Source organism: Danio aesculapii, chromosome 12, assembly GCF_903798145.1.
Source record: "Danio aesculapii chromosome 12, fDanAes4.1, whole genome shotgun sequence".
NCBI lineage: Eukaryota > Metazoa > Chordata > Actinopteri > Cypriniformes > Danionidae > Danio > Danio aesculapii.
In genome coordinates, this window is record NC_079446.1 from 11,698,434 (window position 1) to 11,725,813 (window position 27,380).

Genomic DNA, 27,380 nt, shown 5'->3' on the forward strand with positions numbered 1-27,380 from the left:
TACCGCTTAGTGGATCTATCTTTATATATATAAATATTTAAACAGTCACTATTTACAGATTTAATGGCAAATAACCCTTTATTTTCTCCTTACCTTTTACCATGATGATTCAGAGTAACCAGTCACTGTTATGAACAGAAAATACATTACTCAAATCAAATTCTTAACTCATGAAGTAAATTCTAATGATTAAATTAAAATTTTGGAAGTTTTTACATTTTATTCATTTATTTTCATAATGCCATTCTAGCATATTCATGATGAGAACTATAGTTATCCACACATAAATCTGTTTTATACACAAGTTTGTTTTGCAGATGTCAGGTAGGGTCAATTTAGAATCTTCAGTTTACCTAATCTGCATGTCTTTTAGTTGTGAGAGGAAATTGTTTAGCAGTGCAGAATTTACAAACTTCAGTTTTGTCATTGTCACCCAACTGACAGTAATTCCACAAAAAAAGTAATTTATTCAGACAACATGAATTTCACCCTCGTTTGGATTGGCAGCAGGATAATGTTAAAGTTCAACCAAAGCTGAAAATTCGGACCTATTTTTCTTACTTTTTGCTTGTTCTAAACATGTTTGACTTTCTTTCTGGAGACTGTGAAGAAAGCTGGTAACTACTGACTATTTGTTTTCCTAACATGCACGTCAATGCACCGGTTTTACTTAAAATCTTCAGAAAGACAGTCAAAGTAAAAGGTGAGAAAATGATGTTTGTATCAATGATGTTTTTAGATTTGGTTTGATTTTGAAGAAAGCTGTAAGTATTGACTTTCGTATTTGTTTTCCTACCATGCATGTCAACGTTTACCGGTTTTCAGCTTTCTTCTAAATATCTTCTTGTGTGTTCAACAGAATTAAGAAACTCTGTGAACTAGGCAAAAGGCACTAGTGTGTAGAAGTGAGCTATAAATGGAGACAGGTATTACCAGATTAACCATGACTTCAGACACTACATGCATGAACATGACTGGTGTTTGGCTTTGTTGAACGGTCTATCCTACAGCACAAAAACCATGCTTTTTTTTTTTTTTTTACATTTTGAGTAAAGAATCAAACTATAACATTTAACATTTCAATAAAAAACGAACACTTAATGTTATATGTAGTTTAGTCTTTGCAATGATGAAGGTATTTTCATTTCAAAAGAAGTACTAGGTACTACCAACACTACCTGACAAAAGTCTTGTCACCTATCCAAGTTTTAGGAACAACAAATAATAACTTGACTTCTAGTTGATCATTTGGTATCAGAAGTGGCTTATTTTAAAGGCAAAGGCCTCTAGATTACGCTCATTTTACCAAAATAAAATATGATCATGCCTTGATTTTTAATTAGAACAGTAAGGTCAGACTTTGCGGAGACAAAAGTCTTGTCACTTAACAGAAATAATGTACAGTATAGAATATAAAGACATGGTACAGTGGAAAAAGAATTAATATTGTCTATGACTCCCATGAGCTTGGAGGACTGCATCCATACATCTCTGCAATGACTGAAATAACTTAAGTCATCTGGAATGGCAAAGAAAGCATTCTTGCAGGACTCGGAGAGTTCATCAAGATTCTTTGGATTTATCTTCAATGTCTCCTCCATCTTACCCTAGACATGCTCAATAATGTTGACATCTGGTGACTGGGCTGACCAATCCTGAAGCACCTTGACCTTCTTTGCTTGCAGGAACTTTGATGTGGAGGCTGAAGTATGAGAAGAAGCGCTATTCTGCTGAAGAATTTACCCTCTTATGTGGTGTGTAATGGGCAGCACAAATGTCTTGATACCTCAGACTTTTGATGTTGTAAAGAATGTTGTAAATAAAAAACACACGTAACTTCCCCTTTATGAAACCAATTTTATTGCTGAAAATACTCAAATTTCCCATAAAAAAGTACAAAAGATAAGCATTTGATTAATACAAAAATATAAAACAGAACTTAAGGTGTAAAAACTTAACTGCATTTAAACACACAAACAAATGTAATCAGTAAACAAGTAAATCAAAGGCACGAAAAAGCTAGTTGCATTTCAGATCAGCATTAATACTGTCTGAGCGCTTGAGCTATTAGCAAAATTAAACTACTGAAAAACACAAAACATTCAGCTTTATGGAAAGAAATCTGTGACATGCTTTCAACTCACCATCAGAGATACATTTCAAATAGAAGCTAAAATTTTATTTTCAGCATCCTACTGTCAGCGCATTTTCCTCACATGTTTTCCTGTATTTATTATTATTATAACAACCAGTTATATTCCTTATTTGAAAATCAGTTTGCTGTCATCAATACTTAACATAAGCGAGTCACAAAATAAAACAAAACCCACTCAAACAAAACATCCAACAGCTTTTTGGAATGTAGAAGTGCACACTGAAGTGATCTACTTATTATTAAGTAACAATATGGCTTGGATATACCTGAAAATAACGATTATGCTGATGACTTGCATGGCTAAAGCATCGTCTTTGACAAATGCGGTCACTGCCGTATCACTTCAGCAGACTTTCAAACACTAAATAAAGAACACTAACTGGGGAAAAAAGCTAAACACACTAACTAGATGAAGACAGAAAGTCTGGTGTATTGAACTAAAACAGCTGGATATCCAAATGTGCTGGGGTGGAAACACACAAACATGGCTCTTGAACGCAGTGCAGCACATATTTTCCTGAGAGACCGAATGGAAAAAATCCACAATATTGAAAACATTGCATTTCTTTACTACTTAATTGCAAGCATCTTAACTTAAAACTTGTGCAATTAATTGTGTTAAAATATCCTTTGCTGTAAGAATCAGAAACAAAATAGCAAATTGACTTCGGCTATTCCTACTAAAAACACAAAATCAAGAAGATAGTTATCTATTTCCAATTGGGTTTTAGCAAACAGACTACAGATTTTACTGTAATACAAGAGTATTATTGTGTATGAGTATATGTCAAATAAAGGGCATTAACTCAATGGCTTATTTTCATATTTCCTTTTCACAATATATAAATGAAAACCAGAGAAGGTAAGATAGCAACTGAGGCATTCCAGTTATTGTAACAGCATTTGAAATATATGTGTGTGCCAGATGTGTGTAATGGTACTGCAAATGCTACACCTGACAAGCTGTTTATGACTAGTACCAAAAACCCACATGAAGTGAATCTGTTGGTTATGAAACAGAAAGCTTTCGTTTTCAGTGGCATTTGCTGAATTAGTTGCTCGGATGATTGTGGATTCTGAGTCTTCTTAAGTGAGTCGGATTCCAAGTACCTGCTCCAGCTCCTGTCTCCTCTGCTGGACCTGAAATCAAGTGAAAAAAAGGTGAGTGCGTACTATGGGAAGTACTATTAGAGTCAGTACTATTAGAGTCAGTACACATTGTATTCTATGTAGTAAGCATGCATATTTTTTGCTGCAAGAAATGGTTCTTGGAGCTTCGTATGAATGGTTGAACCACTGAAGTCACATTTTTTGACAATGCTTTTGGTTCTTTTTCTAGACTTTAAACATCCTGGGACTACTGCTGTCGATGGACGATCAGAGAGCTCTCGGATTTCATCTAAAAAAAATCTTTATTTGTGTTTAGAAGATGAACAAAGGTCTCAGGGGATTGTAGCGACATCAGGGTGAATAATTGATAACAGAATTTTCATTTCTGGGTGAACTAACCCTTGAATAAATAGTAAAAAAATTTGCAAAACAAAAAGGATTGGGAAGGGTGAGAAAATGGCAGAGGTTTTTTTTGAACCAACGATTTAACAAATGTAAAATTTATAAATAATTTTGTAAATAGAATTATAATTTTGTAAATTTATTTTGTATTATAAACAATTTTGGTATTTCCTCAAATCAAATCACTTGACGTCTGGTCCTGAATGTCAAATGAAACTAGCAAAGCCCTGATGTGACTGTTCTGCCATTATAGGGCACTCAATGAAATACTACTGTGTGTGTATACTACAATTTTGGCTAAACACAAGAACTTAAATTATCTAACAGAACAGGGGTCCGTTCTCGTGTGGTAGCTCCTGATAGCATTTTTTATTTTCATTTTCATTTCAAAGCAAAGGTAATACTGAACGTATGTACCAAATGCTGATATTTTCTTACAGTAGTAACCTATAAATTAAATACACTGGGGAAAATAGTAAAATAGTTTTAAAAAAAATTTTGATGCAAGATTATTTTAAACAGAAACTTGAATAGGCCTACTGTGATAAAAAAAAAGTTTACTCTAAATATAAAAGTAAATAATTTAAATACTCTTGACCAGGGGTGACCAAACTTTTTCTTATGAAGGGCCAAAAACCAAATTTGATTGAAGGTGGTGGGCTAAAAGTAAATATATCAAACTACAACACTTACATGAAAGTTGCCATGGGAAATTTCCTAATTTATTTCATATTTAAAAATAACTAGAAAACATTGCTTTAGATTAACTAATGTAATATATATATATTTTTTTTAATTGTACAATGAACTTATTACAGTAGTCAAGCTGCACCTGTTATTGCCTTGATTTGCTCGCCAATGTCTTGAGTGTCAGTATTTATATTTTTGATTAAGTTACAACATTTCACTTCAGTTTGCCTTTTTGTCTCACAGGAATAAACAAACAAACAAAAATTGTTACATTAAATTAGAAATGACGATCTCTGTAAAAGACCCTAGCCCTGCCCATCATTCTCACTCTCTTCTCAGATGAGATGGTGGGGCAAATCACAGGTTATTTGAACTTTGGCCCATGGGCCCTAGTTTTGGCATCTCTGCTCTTGAAACATGAAAGTTTAAAGCCTGCAGCCCACAACAAATGTGGAAAGTTATTGTGTATCATATTTAACAAACGGTATACTATGAATTTTGTCAAATTTTGCTTATTTGAAAATTAATCAGATGATGTCATTACGATGCTGTGCCGACAGCCAATCATTTCATTGCTGATTATGATTTCAAGGATCGAGAGATCCAGGGTCCGTTTTTCGTACGTGGATTACTCAGTTAGCTGGATTATTAGCTTGGTTATTGACGATTTGACATGATCCAGGATCGTTTCGTTCTTCAAAACTCATCCAAGAGTTGTTGTCATAGCAACATTTCTAGTAGCTCAAACCTGCTCGGGAGAAGGCTTATTTCATATAAACAGGATTAGATTGGGTCAGTTCAAGCAAAGATAATACTGAAAGTATATATACTTGGGAAAATAGTAAATATAATTTTTTTAACTAATATACAATTAGTTAGTACAATTTGTGTATGATAATAGACATCCACAATATTTGACTTTTTTTTTTTTTTTAAGGAATAATACATTTATGGAGTCATGCACATGTTTAGACAGTTAATATGACGGTGATTTGATGCTTCACAAAAATTGCAGACACCTTTACCAACAAAAAAATTTGCTGCCAAATCATCTTAGATCATTTAAGCCAGATACGAAGAACGAACCCCAGTTCTTCAAAACACACAGCGATCTCAGATCAGTTCATCCAGACATTTTAATTTGATTCACGAACTTGTTTGAAGAACCAAATTAGCCACAGATAATTTATCAAGATTAAAAGACCCAGGATCTGTCAAATCATCTTAGATTGTTTAAGCGAGGTACGAAGAACAGACCTCAAGTCTAGTACTAATTAATTATAATTACGTAAATATATATATATATATATATATATATATATATATATATATTTTTTTTTTTTTAACTGTATATATATATATATATATATATTTGATATTTTTTAGGGTTAAGAGAAAGAAATACAGAGAAATCCTCACCTTTGAAAATATATATCGTCCAACAGCTTCTGTGACCCAGGGTGAGTGGTAAAATTCAGTCCTCCTCTCCTCTTCTGGATTTCCCACAGTGTCTGTCATTAGCTGAAATAAACCAATAAAAAAACTTCCATAAATGACTGATGACCAAGAACCACTCACTAAAACCAATGAGGGACATTTAAAGCTCTCGTGTACCTTGAGGTCTCGGCTCTGAGACTTGAGCCAGTCCTGGATGAACTCCTGTGGGCTGTTACTAAAGCTGAGCATAAAGTCTCTCTGGGTCTTCAGCTGGTTGATGGACTCAATAGTCTCATGGATCTAATAAGAAATGCAGATATTTAGTTAAAAACAGCCCATATGTCACCTCATAACAGGATCATTTATTTCACTGCAAACCCACCTTCATCTCTAGAGTGGCAATCTCCTGCTGACTGGTTGTGGAGGACAAGAAGCTGGTCATCTGAGCCTTCAGAGGGTCATCCACCTCAACGTCAATATCAAAGCAAGCAGTCTTCTTCTGATCATTGGGGTCCACACTGGATATATGAAACACAGGTAAAGCAGCATTGAATCAAAATCAAACAACATCAAGAATAATAATAGCAATCATACAACTAGACATCCATATATTTTTAATGCATTTAAATTTTGTCCACATTTAAAATGAAAATAATTGATACAAATGTTAAATACACAATGGAATTTTGAGAATTACATAGAAATTATACAAACAAGTTAAATAAAACCTTACTTAAAACAATATATATATTTTTAAAAACAGTCACCTGTATTCTGCTCAAGAGCTCATAATGCTCCCTGCACTACTCTTTTTAATTTTAATTTTGCTATGAATTCATAAGTAGGTACATAAATTTAGAAACACCCGTGTGGCCAAATTTTGGATTTGTATTTTTGTTTTAACAACTTTATTAATCCCACCAGGGGCAATTAGATTAGGGTAGTAGCATTTCATGCTACAACGTACACATAGAGACAGATCACTTACAAACAGTATTAAAAAAGACAATCCAGCATGCTTTGTAATAACTTCATTAGTACAAAAAAAAAAAAAACATAGGAAAGACACATGTATTAAAAATGTCAATTTAAACTTGCTAAAATTTAATGTTGTAAAGCCTTATTGCCTCTGGAACAAAGGTAAATTTATATCTGTTGAAAGAGCATTTAATGCTTCTTAACCTTCTTCCAGAGGGCAACAGAACAAAAAAGTCTTCAGAGGATGGGAGTCATCTCTATTCATACTTTGAGTTTGCCTTAATACTTGCTGTTCAAGCAACTCTGCTAGACTCCTCAGAGGTAAACCAATAATCTTGGAGCAAGTCTTGACTAAGTTTTGAAAGCGATTTTTCTCTCTAACGGAAAGTGAGGAGAACCAGCATAAAAAGGAAAAACTTAATAAACTCTCGATCTAGGTGGTATAAAAGTTCTCTGTATACGTTTTTCTACACAGAAAGAGTTCAGATTTCAGTCTATATGTCGACATTTTGTATTGAAAATAACCACAAAGCAGCAAGTAAACAAAAAATCATTCTTTAAAATGGGAGTGTAAAGTAACCACGGAAAACATTGGGAGCAGAAACACACCTGATGATATGATTGATGACGATGGGGTCGGGGTGTTGAAGGAGGCTGGCGAGCTTCATGGGGATATCTGAAAATCTCATCCTGGGGCAGCCAAAGATCTGCAAGATTATAGCAGTTCATTCACAGGTCTTGTTCATATGAGCCACTTACCACATACTGGTAAAGTTTTCTTTTTCACATATTTCCCAAATGGTTTCCCAGTACTGGGTTGCGGCTGGAAGGGCATTCGCTGCGTAAAACATATGCTGAAATAGTTAGGAGACTATTCATTCATGTTTTTTTCAGCTTAGTCTTATTATTAATCAGGGGTCACCATGGTAGAATGAACCACCGACTTATCCAGCATATGTTTTACACAGCAGATGCCCTTTCAGCCGCAACCCAACACTGGAAAATGCCCATACACTCTTGCATTCGCACATACACTACAGCCAATTTAGCTTATTCAATTTACCTATAGTGCATGTCTTTGGACTGTGGGAGACACCGGAGCAACTGGAGGAAACCCACGTGAACACGGGGAGAACATGCAAACTCCACACAGAAATGCCAACTGACCCAGCCGGGACTCGACCCAGCGACCTTCTTGCTGTGAGGCGATTGTGCTACCCACTGTAAATAAGGGACTAAAGGCTGGTTTATACTTGCGCATAGCTGTGCATTTATACTTCTGCATGCTGTTTGTGTTGCTCTGCAATAACACTTCCGAAACACTAGCTGGCAGTGAGGTTTAAATGTTCCTCTGTGTTGAGTTTCTTCATGGGTGTTTTGTTTTGACTGAACGCTACCTTAAAGTACAAGTAGCTACAACTCGCTCATTCAGAGGTGGGAACCGGCGGACATACAACAGCTTTAATCATAAAGTAAACACAAACGTTTCCATCTGGGGATTCTTCACGGGACTCGACACTCCATCGCTTCATTGGGCTCGTGGCTCTCAGCACCACCCACGTTCGTCACTGCTACCAATCGACCAATCACAGAGCTTGCGCTACGTGTCGTTGCGACATGTAGTTAAAAGTTTTGAGAGGTGCATTTGAAGTGGTGTTAGTGAGGCCAGCAGGAGTCGCTCAATCTGTGGTCTGTGTGCGGCCTAATGCCCAAGTATAGTGAAGGGGACCCTATACTGTAAGTGGGCCCCGTCTTTCAAATGAGACGTTAAACCGGGGTCCTGACTCTCTGTGATCACTGTGTTCATTAAAAATCCCATTGTACTTCTCGTAAAGAGTAAGGGTTAGGGATGCTCAAAATAACCGATTAACCGTTACCCGAAAGGGTGCGCTTGTAACCGATTAATGGTATCAGTTAAACGATTAAAAAATATTATTTGGGTGCATAAGGGGATCACTGCGAACGCACTTTTTGCATTGAGAGGTGCATCTGTTGAATGGTTTACTAACGGCCGCAAGTGTTTTACGCGCTGCTTATGCGCTCTGCGTGCCTCGTGTTTTGCCGTTGTTCGCTATGTGCGCTCGGGCGGAAAAAGCATGTTACCTCAGTCTCGTCTTTTTCATTCTTGAATGAAATGAAGAATGAAAGAATCTTTTTTTTCTTGTCAACAATAAAGGCAGTGTGGTACGCCTCGCGTTTTTGGATTGGAAAAGCGTGTGCAGTAACAGTAACACGTGCAACCACACGTGCCTACAGAAGCAAAAAAGCAAATGAAAGAAGGATATTTCTGGTCACAGTTTGACAGACGAGTTGACAAACCAGCACTGATGCTGATTGCCTCGTGCTGCCTGGAGTCGCATCAAACTTAACCCAACTGGCGCCATTGTTCCGTGGCTTCCGTTGCATGATCCAAGTGGATGCTGCACACTGGTGGTGGTGTGGAGAGACCCCCTCTCATGATTGTGAAGTGCTTTGGGTGTATGGCCATACACCATAAATGCACTATATAAATACACACTAAATTATATTACATTACATGTCAGCATCAGCCATGGCGAGGGCTATGCGACCATGCGAAGGCTGTGCCGGAGAATACTCATGCGCTTGACGCAGAAGTATAAATCAGCCTTTAAGCCTAAGAAAAATTAATGAATGAATATTCCACAAGTGATGTTTAGAAGTGTAAGGAACTTTTCCACAGTATTTCCTATATTTTTTTCTTCTGGAGAAAGTCTTATTTGTTTTATCTTGGCTAGAATAGCAGTTTTATATATTTTTAAAACCATTCTAAGGTCAATATTATTAGCCTCTTAAGGGCTGATCACACAGAACACTCTTTTTGCGTTAAGAGGTGCCTTTTTTGAATGATTTATGGCCGTGAGCATTTTGCGTTTTAACCACCTGCTCCGCCTCACGTTTTTGCTTTTTTATTCTCCAATAAAATTAAAGCAGAGGCCGGGTTTCCGTTAAGGTGCCTGCAGTGTTTGTGTTATCAAAAATAAACACAAACAAAATCTAACTTAATTTTAAATAAAATTTTTATTATATTTAATGAAATAAAATCATGGTTTATCCAAAGGTTGATATTAATGCATGTCTGTGATTTCGTAGTTAACATGTTAACTCACAAAATAAATTAAATACATCTCTGCCTGCCCCTTTTGTCGAGTATAATTGAAATTTAGCCTAGATTTCATCTCCAAAAAAAATGAAAGCAAACCCTCTTATGTATAATTAAATTAATGACAAAATAATGTTTGAAAATGTAAACTGATATATTAAAACATTTTGGCATAAAGACAGCTTACTCACTCCTAGCTAAAATAAACCACTTCTCAAGCACTGCAGTTGAAAAGATTGTCATTTAACAGGGCATCTACTTTTTGATAACATATTTTTATTTGACACCTGAAGTATGCTTATTTGCCTTTTGTCTATTTCAGGGGACATAATCTTTTCATTTACCTAACAATTTAACATAATGTAGAAATGCATTTTATGGCACCTTTAAGACATTATTTACTCATAAAATGAAATGGGTAAAAAATCATTTGTTGTAAGTGCTTTGTTGCAGTCCTTTAATTTAAACATTAGTGAGAACAAGTAGAAGCAAGTTTCCTGCTTAGAAAGCTAAACGTTTTGCGTACCTGTCTGAAGTATCGGTTGCAGTTAATGTACTCCTTCTCGTGGCAATCTTGCAGCTTGTTGTTCTTGATGTAGAGCCACAGGGCCTGCATGATACTGGCTCTGGTCTGAGTGTGGACACCCAGCAGTCGAGCCAGACGTGGATCCAGCTTATACTGTGGAGGCTTAATCAAGTACAAGGAAAAGACAAAAGTTCATCATATTATTAAAAACATGCAATAGTATGCTCTAAAATAAACAGAATCGATAGACTTGAAGACCCTACATGTGTTTTTTGTTTGAAATCTATTACTTTGGGGGTATTTACAGTGGTGTACTTCTAAAAAAAAGATGAAACAAATGTTTATACTGCATTTAAAATTTGCAATCATTCGATCTCTTAAGGGAAAAATAGACCAAAAACGATGACCTTGCACCAATGGGCAAACATTGAAGGAAAGAAGCATCACTCACAATTAGGACTGCACCATACTGGGAAGATATGCAATATGTGATTTGACAAATTGTTGTTATGTATTATATCACAATATTTCTTGTGATATCCCATTTTTCTAAAGATATATTACTTTTATTAGCATTTTTTTCTCAAAAGCATTTATTTATGTAATGATTATACTACATTAAAAAGTAATAGACATTTTTGTGACCTAATTAAATAGATGTGCAAAAAACACATTGAAAAAAAAAGTCTTTCCTCTCGACTTTACTCCCGCCTAAAATATTTATTTTCAGCTCTTGGTTCAGCTTTGGATCAGTCTAGCCAATAGCAAAGCAGCACCTACTGGAGAGGCATTAATATAGTCTGGTCCAATTTGATTGGTTAAATATGTATAAACCACCTATGCATGCAACATGAATGCTTGGCTCATAAAATAAATGTAATTTTTATACTATTATCCTGCTTAAAATATTTTTTTTGATAAATTGTGCAACCCTACTAACAATGTTAATTTAAAAATGTATTATTTCCTTAAACTAAAGACAGCTGGATATAACTAAATGATATAAAAGCATGTATGATAAAGGATGTGCATGCAATACCTGGTGGTCCAGCATGAGAAGGAGAGTACATTTCACATTCACATCTCCTGGTCTCTTCACCTGAAATCCATCCGTCTCCTGAGTTGTGGGCATTCTGTGCCACTACGACACGAGGAAAAGATTTATTGACTACAGTAAACACTTGATCAGAATGAGCTCAATCTTCAGCATTAAAATAGATTTCTTCACTGCAAAAAAAGCTTTTTACTAAAGTTTTTGTCTTGTTTCTAGTCCAAAAATAGTGTCTTTTCCCTTAAAACAAGCAAAATAATCTTGTCGAAAGGAAAAACAAGATTATTTTGCTTAACCCACTGGCAGATTATTTAGCTTATTTTAAGGAAAAACTCACTTAATTTTGGCATATTATTTCTTAAAACAAGTCAATATTTTTGCTTGTCTAGAAAATGCTTATTCACTTAAGAATTTTTAGACATTTGGACTAGAAACATGACAAAAATGTGTTTCTACAATTAGTTGAGGCTCGACATATGCCCATATTCAATAATTCAAAACAAATATTGATATTGTGGGCACTTCTAAATACTCTGAATAAATGCTTATTATGTAAACTTTTAGAGTGCTTTTTTGAATATTTCCATTGTATTTGTAGAGGATTCATAACAGGGATCAAATTCTTGACTTGATTGATTAATTAGCCTTATAGTTCAAACATTTTAATATCTGGCCTAATATATGCAATGAAATATTGATTAAAAATTCTGTGACTATTTATAGGGCTGTTGTTCGTTAATACTGTGAGATATGTTTCCAGTAGTTAATATTAGTTAACTGAACTAAAACCACAATGACAATCATAAAAAGCTTTTATTATTTTTAGATTATGTTAATATCCAAGTTAATGCCTAGTAACACATTAAAATCAGATTCGTAATCTGATTACAAGACATAATGGTTTTATTAAATGGAGTTAATAATAATATTCTGTTGTATTTCAAACTAATATTAACATAGTAACTATAATAAATCTTAACCTTTCTCATTTATTTTTATGCAATAACATTAACTGATGAGACTTTATTGTAAAGCATTACCTGTTGTACTTTATAATCCTACTCTGAACATGTTTATAATAAAGCAATTCACCAAGTAATTTTTCTTATTATACCTGTTAAAAGTAACCTTTTTTGCAGCTTAAGTCAATATTGTGATTATTCCGTATATCATGATAAAAGCTTCAACAATTAAATCGCAACAAGAAAATTTATTACAGTCATAAGCCTTGTTTTATTTTCAGATTAAATCAAAAATCACTTCTTTGAATCTAAGTTCCAATGACATGGAGAGTTTTCAGTTTTTGTAGACCACAATGTGAAGCAGAATACTATCTTGCTCTCTATCTGCTTCACATTTGAACTCATTTCTTAAAACATTTGCACACCCACTACCATGTTTTAGGGTCTTTCCATAAGGTATGCATGTGTACTGAATGACTCCAGCACTGCTTTAACAACTGCATGCATGTGCAGGACTTCTGTGAGTGTGGAACACATTTTAAAACCTACTTAGTTCCCAACTTGGATAAGATGGTAGTGAAATTGATATATTGATACTTTGATGTTGCGAACGCATCTGTAAAACAGTCCACTGCTGTGGACAAGTTTTCAACCTGATTTATATTACACTTTACCTAAATTCATGAACCTGCACGCTTTTCCCCCCAGAGGCATGTGGTGTGGTACATTTGAGCTTCTTTAGAGAACACCTGACATTTTTCTGCTTCTATCCTTATCAGTATATGCTTAAAAATCAAGTATTTACATTTTGTAAAAAGGCTGTGAGATGACAGAGTGTGCACTGAATAAGTGACATCACACATACAGTTAGGTCCATAAATATTTGGACATTGACACAATTCTAACATTTGTGGCTCTATACACCAACACAATGGATTTGAAATGAAACGAACAAGATGTGCTTTAACTACAGACTGTCAGCTTTAATTTGAGGATATTTACATCCAAATCAGGTGAATGGTGTAGGAATTTGCATATGTGCCTCCCACTTGTTAAGGGACCAAAAGTAATTGGACAGAATAATAATTATAACTCAAAATTTCACCTTTTAAAACTTGGTTGCAAATTCTTTGCAATCAATTACAGCCTGAAGTCTGGAATGCATAGACATAACCAAACGCTGGGTTTCATTCCTGGTGGTGCTCTGCCAGGCCTCTACAGCAACCATCTTCAGTTCCTGCTTGTTCTTGGGGCATTTTCTCTTTAGTTTTGTCTTCAGCAAGTGAAATGCATGCTCAATAGGATTCAGATCAGGTGATTGACTTGGCCATTGCATAACATTCCACTTCTTTTCCTTCAAAAACTCTTTGGTTGCTTTTGCAGTATGCAGTATAAGTCATTCTCCATCCGCACTGTGAAGCGCCGTCCAATGAGTTCCAAAGTATTTGGCTTAATATGATCAGATAATGTTGCCTGAAACAATTCAGAATTCATCCTGTTGCTTTTGTCAGCAGTCACATCATAAATAAATACAAGAGAACCAGTTCGATTGACAGCCACACATGCCCACGCCATGTCAATACTACCACAATGCTTCACTGCTTAGGATCATGAGCAGTTCCTTTCCTCCTCCATACTCTTCTCTTCACATCACTCTGGTACAAGTTGATCTTGATCTCATCTGTCCATAGGATGTTGTTCCAGCACTGTGAAGGCATTTTTACAACTCTAATCTGGCCTTCCTGTTTTTGAGGCTCATCAGTGGTTTACATCTTGTGGTGAACCCTCTGTATCAATTCTGGTGTAGTCTTCTCTTGATTGTTGACACACATACACCTACCTCCTGGAGAGTGCTCTTGATCTGGTTAACTGTTGTGAAGGGTGTTTCAACAGGGAAAGAATTTTTTGGTCATCCACCACAGTTGTTTCTGTGGTCTTCCGGGTCTTTTGGTGTTGCTGAGTTCACTGGTGTGTTCTTTCTTTTTAAGAATGTTCCAAACAGTTGTTTTGGCCACGCCTGATGTTTTTGCTATCTCTCTTATATTTTTGCTTTGATTTTTCAGCCTAATGTTGGCTTGCTTAACTGACAGCGTGACAGCTCTTTAGATCGCATCTTGAAAGCTGACAGTAACAGATTCCAAAAGCAAATAGCACACTTGAAATGAACTCTGGACTTTTTATCTGCTTGTTGTAATTGAGATAATGAGGGAATAACACACACCTGGCCATGGAACAGCTGATAAGCCAATTGTCCAATTATTGGACCCTTAACAAGTGGGAGGCACATATGCGAACTGTTGTAATTCCTACACTGTTCATTATTTCAAATCCATTGTGTTGGTGTATAGAGCAAAAATGCTAGAATTGTGAAAATGTCCAAATATTTATGGACCTAACTGTATGTCCATCAAGCAAGCGGAGAGTGCAATAAAATTATATATATTTATAAAAAAAAAATAATAATAATAATAAATAAATAAATAATTATATATAATTATATATAAATTATTATTTTTTTTTTTTTACTAGCTTTTAATATTATTTTTACAAAATATTCAAAAGTGGATGTACAACTACAACAGTAGCATAAACTGCAGTACAAAGTGTGTTTTGTTTCTTATTTATATCTAGACCTAGTCTGTGGAGAAAGAAATAAAACAATTTCATGATGTGATTTTCCTCTGCTCTACAGAAAAATGTTCTAAACTGAGGTTTTTACCATTTAGCCCTCCTGTTAAATTTTAATACTTTTAAAAATGTTTCCTAAGTTCTGTTTAATGTAATGTTTACGATATTAGTATTCAGCTTAAAGTGCAATAACCAAGTTAACCAGTGGTTTGATATGAAGCCATCAGCAAAAAATAATTTATTAATAATACTGACCTTAATTTATATAAAAAAAGAAAATTTAACGGCTTTTATTCTAGCCAAACAAAAAAAAGACTTACTATAAAAGAAAAAATATTATAGGTATTAATTTCAATCAATTATAAGTGAAAATGTCCTTACTATTTTAGACATCACTTGGAAAATATTTGAAAAAGAATACAAACTTCACTGGAGGGATAATAATTCTCTTCAATCACGGTTGGATCACAGTTAACGTGATCTGCCAAACATTTTTACAACTCAAGGTTTTATAAAATGAACATGATTAATATTATTATTAAAACAGTGTAATATCATACCTCCACCAAGTGATTGTCTGGGCCATAAAGTTCTTTGTCCAGTTCAATGACCAAGCTTTTAAAGAAGGATGAGAACTTTCGTTTCTGTTTCCCAGGCTAAGGATAGAGAGAAAGAGAATGAATTAGGAGAGAGGGGAGACAGAACACAAGCTCTTTTTTCACCATGTTCATGTTGATTGATACTGCATTGTTTGGAGCTGACCGCACTGGGGAGTTTTTTTAGAAGCAGCACAAACAGTTATGCGCCAGTATGTGCTTGCGCAATCCCTTGTCTGTTCCTCCCTTGCAGCGCCACACAACGTATAACCGCTGAAGCAGAATAAAGAGAAGAAAAAGAAAGAAATGTTTCTGTTTCTAATGTGGCCACAGCACAGCCAGAGGCCTTCAGCTGGCAAATACAAACTTAGACCGTTACTGACTAATTGCATGAAATAGGCCAAAGTTTCAATTCCTTTTGCTCAAAGAGTCTGGGAACATGGAACAACTTAGAGCACATCTGGTTTAAAGAAGTGAGCTGAGGACAAGAGCCAGTGCCGTTGAGCTGGCCAGCAGACCAAGAGAATCACTGCCAAGTGAAAAGCATTGAGCACAGAGCAACACAGTCAGCTTTATCTAGAGCTGGTTTTTGTCATGAAACATTATAAATGGACTTTACTGTAGGACTGTGATGATTATGAAATTTGCCAATTAACTGTCTAAGAAATAATTGGGATTATTTATTATTATTATTAATTATTTGTCTAATTTGGTTTGATTGATTGTCCGATCTGGTGCGTTGAGTATTAATTGTTCAACTTGGTGCTTTGTAGATTAACAGTAGGATTAGGTCCATTTATGATCAAATTATCTAGTTAGGTGCAATAATGATGATTAGTTGTCCGATTTGGTGCATTGCTGACTAATAGCCCGATTTGGTGCATTGATGGTTAATTATCCTATTTGGTACATGGATAGTTAATAGTCTGATTTGTCTATTAATGGTTAATGGTCCGATATGATGCATTGACAACTGATTGTCTGATTTGGTATATTGACAGTAATTTGTGTGATTTGGTGCTTTGGCAATTAATTTGTTGAATTTGGTGCATTGACTATTAATTCTCTGGTTTGGTGCATTAGCGATTAATAGTATGATTTTGGTGTATTGATGATTCATTTTCTGGTTAGGTGCAATGACGATTAACTGTCCAATTTGGTGCATTGACTATTGATTGTATGGTTTAGTGCATTGATGATTAATTGTCTAATTTGGTGCATTGACGTTAAATCACTGGACTTGGTGCTTTGTTGATTGTCTGATTTTGGTGCTTTGACTATTGATTGTATGGTTTAGTGCATTGATGATTGTCTAATTTGGTGCATTGATGTTAAATCATTGGACTTGGTCCTTTGTCGATTGTCTGATTTGGTGCTTTGACAGTTATTTGTCGAATTTGGTGCTTTGATGCTCATCTGTCTGATTTGCTGCTTTGACGTCCAATTATCCATTCTGGGGCCCATAGACAAATCTAATATATAGCCAAATATGAACATATATGGCTTTTAAAAAACAGTTCATATACTTGAACATAAATATGAATTTTTATAACTCTAATAATTGAATATGTAAACTGTCTCTTTTTTTCCAAAATATGTTGAGATATATATGTAAAATACAAACATGAACTTTAATATGTTAAATATGTGATTTTTGCATAGACAGATGAAGTCAGAATTATTAGCCACCCAGTTTATTTTTTTCCCCAGTTTCTGTTTAGTGGAGAGGTTTTTTCAACACATTTCTAAACATAATAGTTTTAATAACTCATTTCTAATAACGGATTTATATTATCTTTGCCATGATGACAGTAAATAATATTTCACTAGATATTTTTCAAGACACTTCTATACAGCTTAAAGTGACATTTAAAGGCTTAACTAGGTTAATTAGGTTAACTAGGCAGGTTAGGGTAATTAGGAAAGTTATTGTATAACGACGGTTTTTTCCGTTGACTATTGAAACAAAATATAGCTTAAAGAGGCTAATAATTTTGACGTTAAAATGTATTTTAAAAAATTAAAAACTGCTTTTATTCTAGCCAAAATAAACAAATAAGACTTTCTCCAGAAGAAAAAATATTATCAGACATACTGTGAAAACTTCCTTGCTCTGTTAAACATCATTTGGGAAATATTAAAAAAAGAAAAAAAATTCAAAGGGGGGCTAATAATTCTGACATCATCTGTATGTCCATATATATGATTGCTTTATGGGGGTTTTGTCATGCTTTTAATCATTAAATAATATATATTATTGAAATTAATTGTAGCTGTCATTTTGTATCTTTAAATGTTAAAGTAATTTATTGCAATTGACAGTGTTAGAAATGATGACAACAAACTGACATAAAACACAAAATGGCACACAGCACATGTAACACCCACTTACCTATACGCACGCACGCACGCACGCACACACACAAGCCTGAAAAGCACATGTTAGTAAGACAGCTCTTGAACAACTAGCTATTTGCTATTTTTATTAGAAAGATGTCATACAAATGCAATTTACACACGCAGTCTCTAAATGTGGTAAATTTGATGAGTGAAAGTAAAATTTGATAGTGATAGTGTGTTTGAAATGGTGTCTCTGTATTTTGGTTTATGTCTTAGCCCTTGTGGCCATCATGGGCGTTGCTATGCCTATTAAAGGGGGGGGGGGGGGGGGTCATGTAAATTACATTAAAATTTAGCTTTTTAGCCCCCCTATATTTCTACTCAGCCCCCCTAAAACTTTTGCGATTATATCATAAACTGTACACTAAATTACTGCCTTAGTGCCCTTTAAATTTGATATGAAAAAAGCAGCAGAATTCAGCTCCTCCCCGTTTTTTGTTTTTCATTTGATCAGCAAATCACAGCCGTGGACAGCGAGAGAACGAGGTGTGTGGTTATTGATAAATTGTTATAATATCTGCAAACAAATTTAACTCTTAACGAACATTTTACTATTTTATTTCAAAATGAACTACCAATATTAAACACTTTACAGTTCGTGCTACATTCACTATACCATACAGTCTTGCATAGAAAGGATTAAACAGAGTGACAGAAGCACTTAGAGAAAGTACTCATTTTAACTGTCACTGACAGACAGAAACATCAAGTGTTGTTTAGCATTAAAAAAATACTTCTTATTTATTATTATCATTCAGATCGTGAAATATGTGAATTAGCCTGTAAGTTTAAAAAATATATATTTATTTGTGTCCAGTTCATATCCATATGGACAAGCAAACACAATGAAAGTTATTACGTACATCCTCCAGAAGTTTGCCTTCCACTCGAAGTTCCCAGGATGCCACTTTTTCAGCCTCCTCGCCCTCTGGCTTGCCAGGCGTGTAAGTGTTCGAAATGTAGATCCTCAGCTTGCGTTTTTGCTGGATGAGGTAGAACAAAGTGTATCGAGATAATAAACACCATTAACTGCAAGATGTTATTATTTAAGATAGCTAAATTAATTTGATATCCTTAACTAAATATAATTTCAAGATTAATTTAAATAAATTTGCAATGCTTTAATAATTGTAAAAATGAGGCCAAAATAAATTGCATATAAGGAAAATTTTAAAATGACTCAGGCCAATTATTAGTAGGCTAATGATGAAAAGAACAACATAAAACAAATACAACATGCTAACTTTTTTTTAAGATCAAAATGTGCATGTGTTGTGAAGATTTGCAGTGAGCTTTTTATTGTGAGGATTTGCAACACATTCTGTCAAACCAATGAAGATGTTTTCTTAATTTGCTGGTGTTTTTTCCTATTCAGCGCAGTAAGATCTCTTGGGTTGCATTTACACTGCAAATCTTGATGGTCAATTCCGATTTTGTGGCTGTATCGATTTTTTGATGACCGGCTTACATCATCTTTTAAAAGCTACTTGTATCTGATTGTCTGCATTTACACAGCACATGGCAAAGGAGCAATGACCAGGAAAAAAAGAGCGGGCGTTGACTTACAGCTGATGATTAAAGAGCGCTCTTTTCTTAATTTATGTATTTAATCTGTTCGCAGAGTTTCATTTCTTATTGTATTCTTTTGGTTTTTACTATAGTTTATGACAGAAAAAGTTGTCATTTAGCCATCTTTTTTTACTCTAGGCCTTTTTAAACCAGTAGGCATCCTAATGTAATGTCTATGGCGTGATTTATGCACGTGATGTATGGAACAGTTTTATATTAGTTTATATTGGTTACATGGCGGAATGCAATCTCTCTCGTTAACATGCTTAAATACTTGAGCAACATGACAATATAAAAGCTTTTTTAGTCCTCGTGTATGAGATTTAGGGTTTGGGTCTCTGCTGAAGTCTGTTCTGAAATAAAAGCGTCAGACTTGACATCATTCGCTATGGTTTTTAATGATGTGCGACTCACATTGACAGGTGAAAATCACAGATCCGATTCGTATCGGATACATTTCTACATATGAACAAGGCCTGCATCTGATTTGAGTGAATCGGAATCCATGTGATTTGTTCTTGCTTACAGGTACATGGGCCATTTCTGATCTGTGCCACAAATCAGAATTACGTCACTTGAACCATGCAGTGTAAATGCAGCCTAGGTCACCGTAGAATAGGTTAGTTAAATGGGTTAAACAAATTGGTTAGTTTCTTGACGTTCCTCCAAAGAGAAAGGTAAATTCTCTCATCATTTACTCAACCTCATGTCTTTGTAAAGCTGTTTATGCTTCTGTTTGGTTACCAACATCCATTTAAAATATTTTTTATTGCACAGAGAGAGAGAAAAAAAAGTAAAAAAAAAAATCACTTGAACATAAACTAAATCAAAATTCATGTCTTTATTTCTACTCCAATTGAATACATCTACCGTGATGGGCTTTTTGATGGCCTCCTGTATCTCCATGCGTTTGCGAGCAATGGTCTGGTCCAGTTTTCTTTCAAAGGCCAGAAGGTCCATGTATGCCTGAGACTCGGGGACCAAATCCCTGATCTGGAGAACAGCGAAAGCATGAGAAACTATGCACTTAAGGAACACACACACACAAAAAAAACTGATTTATACTACTCTGGCTAAACTCACCCTCTGTGGGAGGACTTTGTCAGCCATCTTACGCCTCTTCACTCTGAAAATGTGGAGCAGATGTGTAAAAACATGACTCAACACGGACATATGTTCAAATATTATTTCAATTACTGAGCGCACAGTTTAAAGTGCTGGAGAACTTAACTGAATGCAACAGTTACTCTTAACCAATCCTAACCAACCAATTCTTAACAAATCCTTCCTCACAAGATTTATTTTTAATAAACATTTTAAAATTATGGATATTTCCTAAAAGGATGACTGAGCACAAATGCTGACTAATTTCAATAATAATTGCTTTATTTAATATTTTGGCTAATTTATCAATGACTTTGGCTATAAATGTGAATGTTTTTACTACTTTAAAACCATTCTGTTTCCAACAGTTAAAAATTATGTGGAAAAAAGTGTAACACTTAAAAATAATGGTCTACTAATTAATGTTAGCTAATGTATTTATCAACATAAACAAACAATCAATTTACTACAGTATTTATTCATCTTTGCTAATGTTAGTTAATGAAACTAAAGTTGCTCATTGTTACTTGTTACAGTGCATTAACTCATGAACTTTGAGATTTAATAATGCATTAGTAAATGTTGAACTATGATTAATAAATGCTGTACACGTTTATTACTACTTGGTTCATGTTAGTAAAAAAAATCAACTAATTATTTTAAAGTGCAACCAAAAAAAAGAGCTACAAAATTAGTTATTAAAATACAAAAGAAAATGGTAAAACAGCCCACCAAATCTGCAAAATTTCAGATAAAATGGCCACAAATTTTTGACAATAAAAACTGGTTGTTTTGATGAGAAATAGCACACCTCTCATCAAATTTATGCATAATTTAAGGCATCAGTTGTTCATGCATGTATAATCAGATGCTTTCTTAATCAGTTTTAACTGCCTTACTGTTGTTTTAGGTTGATTTTGTTAATAAGTGTAATAAACGTTGTAGCACATATTAAGATATTCATCTAAATGCTGCACACAGCAGCATGAGTGGAAACAGGATGTTTACTAACAGTACACTTAAAGTAGGGATGCACGGTATATCGGCGGCCAAATGCTATTTTTAATTTTATTGTTATCGGTCCGATGTCAAAACTAGGCCGATGTCTTTAAGCTGATAGATTCTGTAATTGTACAGAACTGCCTTCCTCACGCATGCGTGGGTCAAACTTGTTCAGACTGAGCTTTACTCGCAGTGTTTATTCCTTCAAAGTCTGTCCTTTCTTTTTGAGCTATTGCTGTGCGTAATAACTCAGTAAGTAACCATATTCCTTATCATTATAGATATGTGTGATAGAGTGTGATTGTGTATTCTGGTTTAAATCGTCTTAGGAAAAATATATAATGTGTAAACATAATAGCAGCGATGCACACGTGCTAAACAACTCGCTGGGTTGTTTGTAATCTAATGTGATTAATTGTTCTCATCAATGCCTTGCTTGTCATGTGTTGTTGATGTAAGATTGTGTTCAGTTTGATCGGCATATTTATAATGATTATAACCAGCGCACATGATGGCTATTACCATGCGCACACACACATAGTGAGCCGGCAGAGCCTTCACAGCAGCAGGGCAGACAAGTGCCGGTCACTAAATCCAGCATAGGGGTTCTCAACCGTCCGCCACATCCTGTCTTTATATTATGCTCTGTGTTTGTCATGAAGTCATCTGTACTCAATGTTCAGGTGTTGTATCAAAATCTGACTCCCAGGACAAATCTGGCTTCACGTGCAAGCGCATCACACAGCACCTGCAGTTAAAGTTTCAAACTCATATCGGTTTATCATAAACCCATCACCGATGATTTTTCCCGCAATCAGGCCAAGCAGAGCCTACATGTTTTCAAAAGAATCTAAAATGACAAATGGGATGAATTTATACCGCATTCAGTAATACTATCTGTATTTAGCCATTCGCCTGTATGGCGCCTCTGAACTGTCAAAACACCTCTCAAAACGCTTTTCAGACATTACATATTTGTACATATGTCAAGGGCATAGATTCACGCTTGACATTGGTGGGGACATACATCCCTAAAAAACATGCATTGCGCAAATAGTTTTTGTGCTTTTAAAAGTACTTACTAATATAAAATATGAGTAAGTACTTATTTTATATATTTGTAGTAATACAAATACAGGGTTCAAACACATTTTTACTACAAAAATTCCATGACTTTTCAATGACTTTTCCAAAACTTTAAGGTAAATATTCATGATCTTGTTTCGTGTTTCATGTAATGTCTACATACCTGTGGTAAATAAGAAAAAATGCACGTTCAAATTTATTACAGCATATCAAAAAATATGTGGCAATCCATGTAGTTATATTTATTTTCATATCTGTAAAATAGATTTTGCAAAGTATCTTGCTGTTTGCGTAAAAATTTTATAATGTTGGCTTGTGTTTTCACAACACTTAAGATTAGTACAAATTAGCCTTTAGCACCCACAGTATCTTACCTCTGCAGTTAGATATTATTTCTGGACACGACACTCAAAATGCATCTTGAATTGCGGTGAAAGCGAGAGAAAGAGAGGCGAAGCTAAAATTGCTTTTGTTTTTTGTTTGTTTTTGTTTTGTTGATTTTTTTAAGTTATTGTTTTTTTTACCAATTTTATTTTTTTTTACAGTTTACCAATCAAATATAGTGTCAAGTAAGTCAAGTTCATCTCAAATATATTCAAGTACACAGATAATTGTTAAACAAAATTTCATTACTTTCCCAAAACATTTTGGGTTTACATTTTTTTTCCAAAACTTTTCCAGGCCTAGAAAATGCCTTTTTGAAATTTCATGACTTTTCCAGGACCGTATGCACCATGCAAATAACAATTAATTAATCACATTCCATGCTGCAAAAGTCAATTTACATGACTTTACTGCAATTTGGCTTTGAGTTGGTATGAATATAGAGCAATTTAGTGACGCAATTTAACTGTTTTATCCCGATTGTTGTTTTTCACAATCATGGAGGCCAAAATCCAAACGGAATTTTGAATAATTGCACAGCCTTGGTTAATAGCATTACATTTAACGCATAGCAAACTTTTGACACTTTGTGAACAAGTAGGTTACTTGTGGTTGACGGAGCATTACTTTATTTTGAAGTCGATTCAATTATATTGGTATTGGTAGAAACATTTCTCCTCCGTCCATGCCAATTCTACGCCCTTGACATATGTACATTACTGCAATACATTTTATTCAAGAACATTTGAGCTGGTTTCAGTTCTTAGTTCTTTCATTTTCATTTTATTTAAATATATTTATTTTACTTGATAATTAAATCCAAGTTTGTTATTTAACCTGTTATTTTTAGGCAAAAGTCAAGTTGCATGTTAACTTGCTATGCAAAGAAAAGGAAATCATTTATTTTTGGCATGCTGATTTATGTGAAATCATGAATATATCTATAATAATAATAATTTTGAAATAATAGCTTTTTTGCTTTGAGCAGGCTATTCAGTTCATAGGATCAGTTCAAACTTTTATGAAGTTTAAATAAAATCAGATGTTTACTGTATAAAATATAACATTTTTAAATATTTATATTTATCGGTTATAGTATATTTGTTATCTGCCTCCAACTCTTAAAGAGTTATAAATATCAATAAAAAATCTATATCGGTGCATCCCTAACTGAAAGTTTACTTCTAAGCAAAGTCTTTCATTTCATTTCAGTCCATATGAAAAAAAAAAAGACAATGAATTTACTAACCCTCTTCTCGGGCCCATAAGACCCCCAGGCTGCTGTTGAAGGAGTCTCTTTCGGGTCGGGTCCATCGCAGATTGAGGCATTCCAGGTCGCATAGTCATGGCTCCGCTATATGATGGACCAGGCAGAGGTGAACCAATTGACCCCATGCCCCCCATTGGCATTCCTCGGTTGAGTGGCATACTTGGTCGCTGTAAATAATTGTAGGATTTGAGCATTACAATTTTTGACACTCACAAAGAGCAAACAAACATTCACAGGGCTTCTGCAGGTATCGCCAAGTTAAATTTATGACTTTTTAAGACCATTATGAATGAACTTTTAGACCCATAAAAGGCTAAGGAATTTTTCAAATGGCCCAGATTGAAAAGATTTTAATTTTAATAAAAACATTATATTTTAATACATTTAATAATACAATAATATGTTAATAATAATAAAAAATTTTATATTACATTTATTTGTGCATATATTACATTTATTTTTAGCAAAATATTTTAAATATTGTGTAAAAACAAGCAAGCTCTAGTTTTATGAATACACTTTTTTTCCAACATAAACTTTCTTGGATGTCATTTTCTCCCTGTGTTTGTATGGGTTTCCTCCAGGTGCTCCGGTTTCCCCCACAAGTCCAAAGACCTGTGGTTTAGGTGAAATGGGTAGGCTAAATTGTCCGTAGTGTATGTGTGTGTGTGTATGGATGTTTCCCAGTGTGAGGTGGAGCTGGAATGGCATCCGCTGCGTAAAACATTTGCTGGATAATTTGGTGGTTCATTCCGCTGTGGCAACCCCAGATTAATAAAGGGACTAAGCCGAAAAGAAAATAAATGAATAAATAAACTTTCTTTAAAATATAATTTTTAAAATAAACTATAGTTATAGTTTTATTATAGTTTATTAAACTATAGTTTAATAAACTAAATTATGCACAACAATCTGTCCAGGTCGGTGTCCTCAGCAGTAAATACATGAGAACTTTTAAACAAAGGTTATTGTAAGGAAAACAATTAAACCATTACGATAAATAGAGGTAAAAATGACCTTTTTAAATAAAAAGCTTAAAGTTTTGAGATGATGGTTGGTGATTGTATGGGTTTTGGCCAGATTGGGTAGCAATACATGAACAAAGGAAAATTAAGACCTGTTTTAAAAAAGATTCCTACAAGTCCTACAACAAAATATTTCAGTAAATTTAGGACTTTTTAAGGCCTAAAACTTGGATTTTGAGATTTAACACATTTAAGACCCTGCAGAAACCCTGCATTCAGTTTAGCCACTTTAAATGTGTTAAAACTTCATGACTAAAGAATGACTTTCAAAAACACAGAAAGACTTTAAAATATGGAAGCATATTATAAATACAATTAACAACATTAAGTATTTTTAAAAGCTTTAATGACCTTAGTGTTAACTTTTTCATTTAATAATTAATTATTATATCAAAAGTTGAAAAACCTTTTTAACTTTAGTTGGACCAGTATCATATCATTGAATAATGAATGAATACATATTGAAGGATTTAGATGATATTATAGTTTCATTATTGTACATTCAGTATGCACGTGATATGCATTTGCACAACGAAATCGTATGCTGTCTGACAAAATGGAATGTTTGTGAGAAGCTGAACGTGTTTTTGCACCCTTACGAAATTTTACAGTGGTTTTAATGAAAGTTAATGGTAACAGTGTTATCTTTCTTTTTACGAATTACTTACAATTTGCACAACCGCAGTTATACGCTCAAATGTCGTGGTTTAATAATATATAGAATAACAAATCAAAGGTTCATTTGTGATTACTATTTTTCAAGAACAGCCTTTGGTTTATTTGTAGTAAAGCCATGTCGATTTAAATAAGCGCAGGTAAACTTGGTTACTTGGTAAATCGCGCTATCTTGAGACTAAAATGCGGAAGTAGCTGTTTGTTCTTCGTGGGTCTTACTAAAGTGTTTATTAAAACATTTAGGTCTGTTTCTTTGCATTGTTTGTATAAAATAACCCTTATGTTATTTTCTGTATTTGTTTAAAGTCATAAATGTGCTATTAAATCGCCAGAGTTGCTGATCCACTAACACTTCCTATATGAAGAAGTGAAGACTGGAGCCATGGCGTGGTGCTAAACGCGTCACAGAGAAAATAAAGTGTACTTTTCGTCACTTACTTGGTGGTATTGGTTCGGGGTGCTGCTCATCCCTCTGTAGGGTGAATTCAAAGGCAATGCTGGCATTCTCGGGGCGCTGCTGTGACCCGGGTTCATGGGGTTCATCCCGGGGTTTATTGGGGTACTTGGGTTGACAGAGAAACCCGACCTCGAAGACATGTTTGACGATTTTCAACGCTAATAATTGCTAGGAAACAAATCAAAACAGTTAGTGAGTTACTTGAAAAGCGTCCGGTAGAGTCACGCGTGAGCACATCGCGTTCACATATCAGTATATCCTTCAGTGTCTGTGTAACTGCCGATCGATGTCGGTTGAGCGTGTCATCTCTTCCTCTAAAGCTTGTCAAGCCCCCATTTATCATAATGGTTGCCTCTCAACAACATTTTAAGAGCTTGACCAATCTCTAGTTATCAGTGTGTGTGGCTTCACAGATCTCCTCCTTCTCTCCGGGTTGCCAAATAACTTTCGCTTTAAATCCACTACTGTTACAGCGAAAGTTTTATCTATGAACTATTAATATATTACGCACAGTAGTAATGGCTAGCGTTGTACACTGTACATACACAGATATTTTGTTTCGAAGGATACGGAAATAAAGCTCGTTCGTGCATTGTGCATTTCTCTTAGACGTTGTTGACAAAAAGTTTTAAATTGTCATTTCAGGCAAGTCTTACTCAACACTCATCAGTGTCAATACAGAGAGAAAGGCGGGTTTCACAGTTTACAAAGACTGAAATGATTCAGCTTTACTAAGTAAACGACTGTGAACC

The 27,380-nt window shown here is 34.6% G+C and overlaps 1 protein-coding gene across 1 annotated transcript; it reads right to left on the minus strand.

Moving 5' to 3' along the window:
• Positions 1–1,837: 1,837 nt before the first annotated feature.
• smarcd2 (SWI/SNF related, matrix associated, actin dependent regulator of chromatin, subfamily d, member 2) lies at positions 1,838–27,001 on the minus strand. Its single transcript, XM_056469513.1, has 13 exons — positions 26,610–27,001; positions 24,451–24,638; positions 20,709–20,751; positions 20,496–20,618; positions 18,920–19,039; positions 15,621–15,716; positions 11,459–11,560; positions 10,420–10,581; positions 7,382–7,479; positions 6,177–6,312; positions 5,972–6,094; positions 5,777–5,878; positions 1,838–3,295 (listed from the first exon to the last, which is right to left on the minus strand). Exons 1-13 carry the CDS (start codon positions 26,766–26,768, stop codon positions 3,242–3,244), a joined length of 1,506 nt encoding a protein of 501 aa, XP_056325488.1. The 5' UTR covers positions 26,769–27,001; the 3' UTR covers positions 1,838–3,241.
• Positions 27,002–27,380: the final 379 nt, after the last annotated feature.

Coding starts and splice junctions, on each gene's coding strand:
- smarcd2 (XM_056469513.1), bottom strand. CDS start 26,768: ATGTCTTCGAGGTCGGGTTTCTCTGTCAACCCAAGTACCCCAATAAAC. Junction 20,619..20,708: donor ACAAAGTCCTCCCACAGAGG/GTGAGTTTAGCC, acceptor GCTGTTCTCCAG/ATCAGGGATTTGGTCCCCGA. Junction 3,296..5,776: donor GACGATATATATTTTCAAAG/GTGAGGATTTCT, acceptor ACTTGATTTCAG/GTCCAGCAGAGGAGACAGGA.